This window comes from Enhydra lutris, unplaced genomic scaffold (genome assembly GCF_002288905.1).
Source record: "Enhydra lutris kenyoni isolate GAN:26980312 unplaced genomic scaffold, ASM228890v2 scaffoldscaffold62, whole genome shotgun sequence".
NCBI classification, from domain to species: domain Eukaryota; kingdom Metazoa; phylum Chordata; class Mammalia; order Carnivora; family Mustelidae; genus Enhydra; species Enhydra lutris.
This window is the reverse complement of record NW_019154146.1, coordinates 7,934,855-7,943,032: the sequence shown is the minus strand read 5'-3', so window position 1 is coordinate 7,943,032 and position 8,178 is coordinate 7,934,855. Positions and strand designations below refer to the sequence as shown.

General features: G+C 48.8%; 1 protein-coding gene across 1 annotated transcript in view; it reads left to right on the top strand.

Moving 5' to 3' along the window:
* Nucleotides 1-8,178, top strand: part of LOC111158719 (solute carrier family 22 member 1-like) — a 33,841-nt gene that overhangs the window by 15,259 nt on the left and 10,404 nt on the right. The window contains exons 7-8 of the mRNA XM_022520946.1: nucleotides 1,434-1,648; nucleotides 4,359-4,467. Of these exons, the coding sequence (XP_022376654.1) occupies nucleotides 1,434-1,648; nucleotides 4,359-4,467 (324 nt within the window). The remainder of the gene's footprint in view (nucleotides 1-1,433; nucleotides 1,649-4,358; nucleotides 4,468-8,178) is intronic.

Genomic DNA, 8,178 nt, shown 5'->3' with positions numbered 1-8,178 from the left:
CTGATCTCCCGCTACCTGAAGTAGTCTCAGCTGCTACTTCTCCGCCATCTTGACTCCTCCCCTTGTTAACTGGTTTTTGACTGGAAAACCAAGCTTAGACCTTCCTTTCTCTTAAAGCAATCCCTTTATTGGTACCAGGTGACTCTTCCCACTTAACTGGGACAAAGGGAGGGCATGGTGAGACCCTCGGAAGTTAGGAATGATTCAGGACTAGAAACAAGAGCATCACAATGTTTCTTGGTGTGCAGTTGTATAAAACAAGGGAGTATATTGATGAGAAATATCAGTTGTGATCTGTTTTAGAGCCAAGAGGCAATTTACATGCTGGGACAAGAGCACAACTTCTTATCAGCCAAAATCTCTTCTCAAACTGTAAATACCAATATAATGATCAAATGTTTCTATCCTCCAAAATTACGTAATGTCACCAAAAAATGACCCATGGAACTCTCTAAAACCTTCTGGAGTGAATTAGCCAGTCCCTATCAGTGTCTGAGCCATATTCGGTACCCCTGCTATTCCTCTCTGGAATGCGCATGGAGGGGTCCTGCGGCGGGCTGCAGGGTGGAGGAGAGAGGGGGAGACGTGCTGTTAATGACAGCACCACTGTGCCGCTGGAAAGACTTGGCTGGCGTCTGCTCTGCTGCGCTCTGTGGACTTGACCTTGGGACGATGATGATGATGACTCCAGTAATTGCTCATCTTTAGCGAGTGCTTTCTATGTGCCAGGAATCACTCCAGGCACTCAGTGTGGGACAGGGAAAGTGTGAAGAGAGGGTTGTGGAGAGAAATAGCTCATCCATGCGCCTTTTGTCACTGTTCTGCGGAGGGCAAACCTGATCTGTGGGGGCCACTGGAGTAGGACACAGCCTCTCTAAATGAAGGCTGGCCGCTAAGTCTTACACATCTGTGGTCAGGACAAGCCTGCTGTGCTTTTGTTAGGGTAGAACAAGGGGCTTCCCACTGGGAAAGGATGCTCTGGCTGAATCTGGGTGCTGGGACAGGATGGGACTGTGTCTGAGTGTTCTCAGAAGACCTTATTCATTTGTTGCATTTACTGATGAGGCAGACAGAGCTTAGTTAAGTTCCTCAAGATCACACAGCTCATACAGCGTCTGATCGCTGAACCTGCTTACTCCTGCTACCCTCCGCCCATCCCCCCGTAGCCGCTGTGGCCTCAGGGTCCTCGTTTGCTGGCTCTAGGACATGGGGTTGTACCCCAGAAGTCGTGACATCACATCAATCCTGAGAGAGCCCCTCACCGATGGCCCCTCTAGGACACCCTTCCTGACTTTTATCCCCTCTTCTCATGTCACTCCAGGATGTTCTAGATTGAGCGACACCTGTTCCTCTCTGGTGGCCAGACTCCGAACCCTCCCCCATCCCACAGACAGGAGCCTCCGTCTGAGCCTCTGCTTCTCCTCTGTGCTCAGGTTCACGAGCTCCGTACTCTACCAGGGCCTCATCATGCACGTGGGTGCCACGGGCGGGAACCTCCACCTGGACTTCCTGTACTCGGCTCTGGTTGAATTCCCAGCGACCTTCATCATCCTCACCACCATTGACCGCTTCGGCCTCATCCGCCCGTTGGTGGTGTCCAATCTGGTGGCGGGGACAGCCTGCGCCGTCATGATCTTTATCTCCCACGGTGAGCTGGGTGTTCCCTCACTCTCTAGAGGATCGTATTATCGAACCATGGAACAGCGTTTTGGCTCCTGGATATGCCCCTCGAATGAGAACAAAGACTAAGTCAGGGTGTTACCCTAGTCTACAGCTGTGTGTGTGTGTGTGTGTGTGTGTGTTTTAATTTTAAGTTGGTATAATGTACACATGTGAGTAAATGACAAATGTCAAGCTACTTACCTGTCCCACCGTTGACTGACACCTGTGTGGTTTCCAGCGTCTGCCTCCTGGGGTATAAGCTGCAGGGAACACTCGGGCACACGTCTCTTCATGGGCCTAGACTCTCCTTTCCCTCGGATACAAACCTGTGAGTGCGTTTGCTGGGTCAGGTGTGGTATATATGCAGCTCGAAGTGGATACAGGCAGGTTTCCAAAACAGCTGGACCAACGCACACTCCCACCGATGATGCCTGAGCGTTCCAACTTGCCAACACTGGGTATTGCCAGTTTTTTTGACACCAGCCTCTCTGGTGGGCGTGTGCTTTCGTCCATCGTCCTTACACCCAGCAGAGTGACTTTGGTCAGTTTCGGTTTGAGTGCACAAACCGCCTTTCCTATTTGTTACGTTTGGGGAGGTGGTTGAAGAAGCACAAGGCAGATTTGCCATTTCCTCAGTTTGTATTGCTTGGGCTTTCCCCTTGTGGGTTAAATGAGCTGTTTCGGTAAGCTCTTACAGAGAGGGTGTTGTGGGATGTGTTTCCTGAAAACTGTTTTCTCAAGAACCAGGCTGTATGGATCAGGCTGAAAATAAAAAGACAACTCAGTCTTCTCCTTCCCCCTCGCATGGAGAGAACAGTGAGGACAGGGAAAGGAGCAGAGTCCGTCTGAAATAGATTTTATCCACCATCATCCCCATCTTCCTATTTCTGGAATCCTGCAAAGACAAATGGGAAGTTTTTTGTTTGTTTGTTTGTTTTTAAGTAACAGCAGTGCGGGTAGAGAAGGAACCCAAGATCTCAGATTGTCAGTTATCATCAGGACAGAACCCAGGCATCGTGCTCTCTGGTCCCATCCCCCCCTGCCAAGGTCTCTCCCCCCACCCCACCCTCTCCACTTGCCTCTACCGAGTCCTTGTCATGTGAGATGATAAACACTCACGCCCTCCTCCAGGAAATATTGCAAGTACCTTCTGTGTGGCCAGCACACATCTCGACCCTGGGATCACAGCCATGAGCAAAGCAGAGAAAGTTCTTGCTTCACAGAGTTCACATTCTAGAGGGAAAAAGTGCAGGTGAAGCAGGGTGGGCATTAATCCTTTGTGCGGTGGTCAGGGACAGTCTTGGCAGACCTGAATGAGGGGAACAAGCCAAGTCACCATCTGGGGAATGTGCTTCTGGGCAGGAGGATGGAAGCGGGACGATCACCGAGGAGGGTAGAGCTAAGCACTCAAGGAACAGCCAGAAGCCCTGTGCCTGAAATTGGGAGAGCAGGGCGCGACCTGGGGGACAGAGGTGGGCGTTAGCAGCAGGCAGCCTTGGACAGTGTCCCCCATATGGAAGGAAGCACTGGGGGCTTTTGGGCAGGGATGCTCCCCACGGTCCCTCTGGCTGGTGAAGGGAGAGGTGCCCCCAGAGCTAATGGGAAACAGGACAACAGAGTCACTCACCAGATTAAAGACCCCAGAGTGTGTATGCAAGGCCCTCCCTGTAGATCCTGTCTGAGTGAACTTCCTCTTCTTTTCTCTTCAGGAGGCTGGGGGTATCCATGATCTGACTTGGCTCCCACCACAAGGTGGTGAGCAGCAGGGGGCTGGGAGACTGAGTCGGACCTGGTGGGGAGCTCGTTCCTAAGGCCACCGTGTCCTCTCTCCGGGGACTCTCACGCTGGCGGAGTGAAATGAGCATGTCCTCCATGAACGGCCAGTATCTGGGGACAGGGGTCAAGAAGACATGATGTCTGTGACCCCAGAGGCTTTAATGAGTCCCCTGGCATGTCCTGGAAGCCACTTGCTTGTTAGTGTGTGGAGTAACCGAGGTGGAGCCAGTGATGGGGCCCAATTCCTCGATCGGTCCTCAGTAGGGGGAGGGCTTCCGGAACCCTCGTGGAATGGGGAGCCCCACAGCCGTCTGCTAAGACGCAGCAAGGGTTTGCTTCCCTGGTGCTTGAGTCTGAGACTATCCTAAAAGGTGTTTCCTTTAAGACAATGTGTTTGGAAGTGAAGGCCAGATTGAGGGTTAGAAATCCGGTCCCTCAGCTCTAGGGCTGCTGGCCGAGGGGCTGTATTTCTTGTGGACCTCCTGTGTCAGGCTCTGGCAGAGACACTATTGCATGGTAATTAAGAAGCCAATGTTTCTGGAGCAGTCATGGTGGACGTTTCACATTTGTCATCTCAAAGTCCCGTAATAGCTTGTAGGCTGGCTATCACTATTCCCATTTTACAGCTGAAGAAACCAAGGCCCAAAGAGGTAAGTCACGTGGCTGACAGGAGGCAGAGCTGAGATCCAAAACACATGTTCTTTCCTCTGTGCAAAGGAGTCTCCCTCCTGTTTCACCATCAGGTTCTGAAACCTCGCAGGACTCAGTTTACTTATCCCAAAATGAAAGGGTTAGACAAGGCACTCCTTCTGGCTCTTCCAGCTCTGAAGTCCAAGCTTCCTAACGGGGCTCGTCAAGGCAGGGCACTCATGGGCTCAGTCCCCATGTGAGTTCCCCACCTCTGTGTGTTTCCTGTCCAGATCTACACTGGCTGAACATCACAGTGGCTTGTTTTGGCCGCATGGGAATCACCATCGTGTTCCAGCTGGTGTGCCTGGTGAACGCCGAGCTGTACCCCACGTTCATCAGGTGGGTGCACAAAGTGGGGAGTAGGGGAGTGTGGTGGGGTCGCCACTGACCTAGCTGGGCACTAGCCAGGCTCAGCGAGGACCAGCACTTCCAAGACAGTTGCTCAAGGCTCCCCCAGAGGTTAATCCGTTTGGACATTGAGTTGGGGGGTGGGCGTTAGAGAGAGGGTCAACGGCTAATTACAGGAGAGAACATGAAATGGGAACTTGGAATGGAGTGTGCAGCGGGCAAGCCCTGAAGACCAAGCATCTGCATAGAGAGAGCCCTGGTCAGGGGGTAGGAGACTGACTTTCAGCCCAGCCCTCAGCTCCAGCTCCTGCCTAAGTCCACAGCCATGCAGACACCTGTAGACATAAAGTACTCAGAGCTCTGACCGTACGATGGCACACAAAACACTTCTAGACATCTGTCACTTCGCCCTTAGCGTCACCATTATGCCCATTTTACAGATGAGGAAGTTGAGTTTTAGAGAAGGAAAGAGCACTTGCAAGAGGCACAGAGCCAGAAAGTGGCAGGGCATCTTTCGGACCTCGACGGTGGGCTCTTCCTGGGACGACACAATACTTTTCTGTAAACGTAGCAAAAGGCCTAGAAGATTCATCGTAATTTAAAAAGATTTATTTATTTATTTGAGAAGGTGGGGAGGGGCAGAGGGAGAGAAAGAATTTCAAGCCGACTCCTTGCTGAGCTCGAAGCCCTGTGGGTGGGGAGGGGGAGCTCAATCCCACAACCCTGAGATCATGACCTGAGCCGAAATCAAGAGTCAGACGTTAAACCGACTGAGTCACGCAGGTGCCCCAGGCCTAGGAGATGTACTGTGTAAAGTCAGGTTTAGACCAAAATTCACTGTCACACGTAGTTTGCTGAGTTTTGATTGTATATGTATTCATTAATCTGCCACACAGTCACTACGGGGACATTGCCATCGCCTCCAGAGGCTTCCTCAGGTCCCTTTGCAGTCGGTCCCCCGCTTCCCATCTCCAGCACCTGGCAACCATCTCTCTCCCTTCGGTTTTCCCTTTTCCAGAATGTTATTATGTAAATGAAGGAACATGGCCTTGTAGCCTTTTATGCCCTCCTCTTTTCACTTAGCATGACGGAGGCCACCCACGGGCTTGTGGGCATCCATGCCCTGTTCCCTCTGAGTGCAGAGTGGTGTTCCAATGTGTAAATGATGCACCACGATCTCCTTAGCCATTCGCCGGTTTATTGGCACTCACTGTTTCCAGTCTGGAGTGATTCTAATCTAGCTGCTCAGAAACATTCAGGTATGGGTCTTGGAGTGGATATATGTTTTCATATCTCTTGGGCAAAAACTTTGGAGTGGTTCATACGGTGCATGTTTAAATGTATGAGGAGCTGTCAGGATATTTTCCAAAATGGCGGGCCATCTCGTGTTCCACCAGCTGTGGGGAGAGTTCTGGCTGCTCTACAGCTCCATCAGCACTTGGTGTTGTCAGTTTTTTTTTATCGTGTAAGTCATTCTGGGAGGTAGTGGTATTATTGTGACTTTAATTTACATCTGCCTCATCACTGACAATGTAGAGCATCTTTGTATGTATTTACTGCCATCTGTGTTTTAGGAGACTCAATTTTAAGTGAAGATGATTTTTATTGTAAAAGTAATTAACTGCTTTAAAGTTCCAATTCTGACCTTCTTTAGAATGTGGTATGTTTCCTGAAACCCTTTTTTCTGTCTGTATGGTTTCCTGTTTCCCATGCCATCATGCCAGTGGTTTCTCAGAACTATTCCAGGTCCCCAGTCTCTTAGCTACGCAGCAATCTGAGACCCTCAGTCAACCAGAAGACACAAGTGTGGCTCTGATGTACTCTCCTCTTCCCCATCTGTCCTTCATTAAAAGACCGTCTTCTACTCTCATCTGTAAAAGGTTGCTTGGACTGAGTGCAAAGAGATGAAGGCAAATTAAAGAGAAAATCTACATTTGGCTGTCCTGAGCCCAGAGTCTAAAATAGCTGGGCCAAACAATTCCGTTGTCATGGCCACCAGACCCAAGGGACAGACTGAAAGTGTAAACTGTCAAAGGTCCTGAAGGCCTGCTCCTATGTGGAAGAAGGCCAAGCAGCCCATCTCAAGGAGCCCTTGGCCATTTGCGCAGAGAGTCTGTGATGAAGATTCTCGGTAACTGGCAACAGAAGCCAGACATTGAGAACTGACTTTAACCATGACCTACACACACACACACACAGCAAGAAGGCTTTCGTGGAAGTTCTGATATTTTCAATAAACAGAATCAAATCTAAGTCATTAAAAAAAGATTATTTTGGTTACTTTATTACTTTACAAGGACTCCAAAGTCAAAAAATTATTATCAAAGCCATTTTGAATGTGCTTCTTATTCACAGGAAGTATTAGAAGTGAGCAATAGTCTCCTTTTAACTACAGCACATATTGTCAAGAACATTCTTTCGGTTTCAATAGGCAGTGCCTTGTGTTGAGAACAATCTTTCCTTTTTGTCTCCTCAGTATGGTATGAGTTCCCTGAGTAAAGGAGTGACATGCCATACATCTCTGTGCCTCTGCACCTGGTCTCCAGTTGTGCTAAGCAGTGACTAAGTACTTCTAGAATGACTGAATGAATCAAGCCCCACAACCCCATGACTTTTACATCAGGGACCTAGTTTCCTACTTCTTCCAGCTTCTGTGTGGTTATTCAATTTTTTTACTTTTTTAAGACACAGTTTCTTAAAATAATAATAAAAAACAATGGTGCCTTTTCTTCCTCCTCTTGGACATCACACTGAAGTTATCAGAAGAATGAGAATTTTAAAAACCCTGCAAATTCCAGCTTTGCAATGAGGATGACCCTGAAAGACAAGTGTGAGAAGAAGGGCTGCCTAATACAGTGAGGTTTCAGAGGGTCTGGAAGATTCCAGGGATGCACAACATGACAGCAACTCTGGGACAAGGCCAGCAGTTTTCCAAAGTAGGAAGCATACCTGGGAGGGTATAACCCACGAGCCCTTGTTTACAGTAACAAGATGGATATAGGGGCCGGAGGCATAGGTTTCATTCCCCGAACACTAGGAGGCTGAAGGTGAAGCAGGGAGAGTGAGTCCAGGACAGAACCTTTAGGGGTCTTGGGGACAACAGCGTGCTGCAAGGCAGGGTGGAGGAGAGAGACTGTGTGGTGAGGATTCTGCACTGCCGACCCCTGTAGACTGGGAGTGAGAGATGTTGAAGTACCTGTTCTCATACAATCCTGGTTGAACAGAGAATTTTCACTAGCCTAGAACATGATCTGGCCCCTCCCCATGAGTTCTTCTGAAAGGGCTGATATAGGAAGAAATCAGGTATTAAAAGATGAATAATAAGAAAGTAATTTACCCAGTTATACAAACACATCATGAGAGAAAGGGAGAAAAGGAACAGAAAAAGCAAATGACAGATAAAGAATACTCTCTTGAAAAATATTGTCACAATGGAGGTGAAAATTGTAGCCCCACATACCTCAATTAAATGCAATATTAATTAATCAGTCATATGCATAAAATAAGAGTTTAAAGCAGAGATTAAAGTTCTTGAAAGAATATGGGACAAGACGATTAAAATGGAAACCTATCTGAAAGCAGTGTAAAGGAGAAGCGATCTAGTGAGGGAAAGGCAAGGTAGGATGAAGAATTGCAAAATGAGGAGGAGTCAAGATGGCGGAGAAGTAGCAGCTGAGACTACTTCAGGTAGCGGGAGATCAG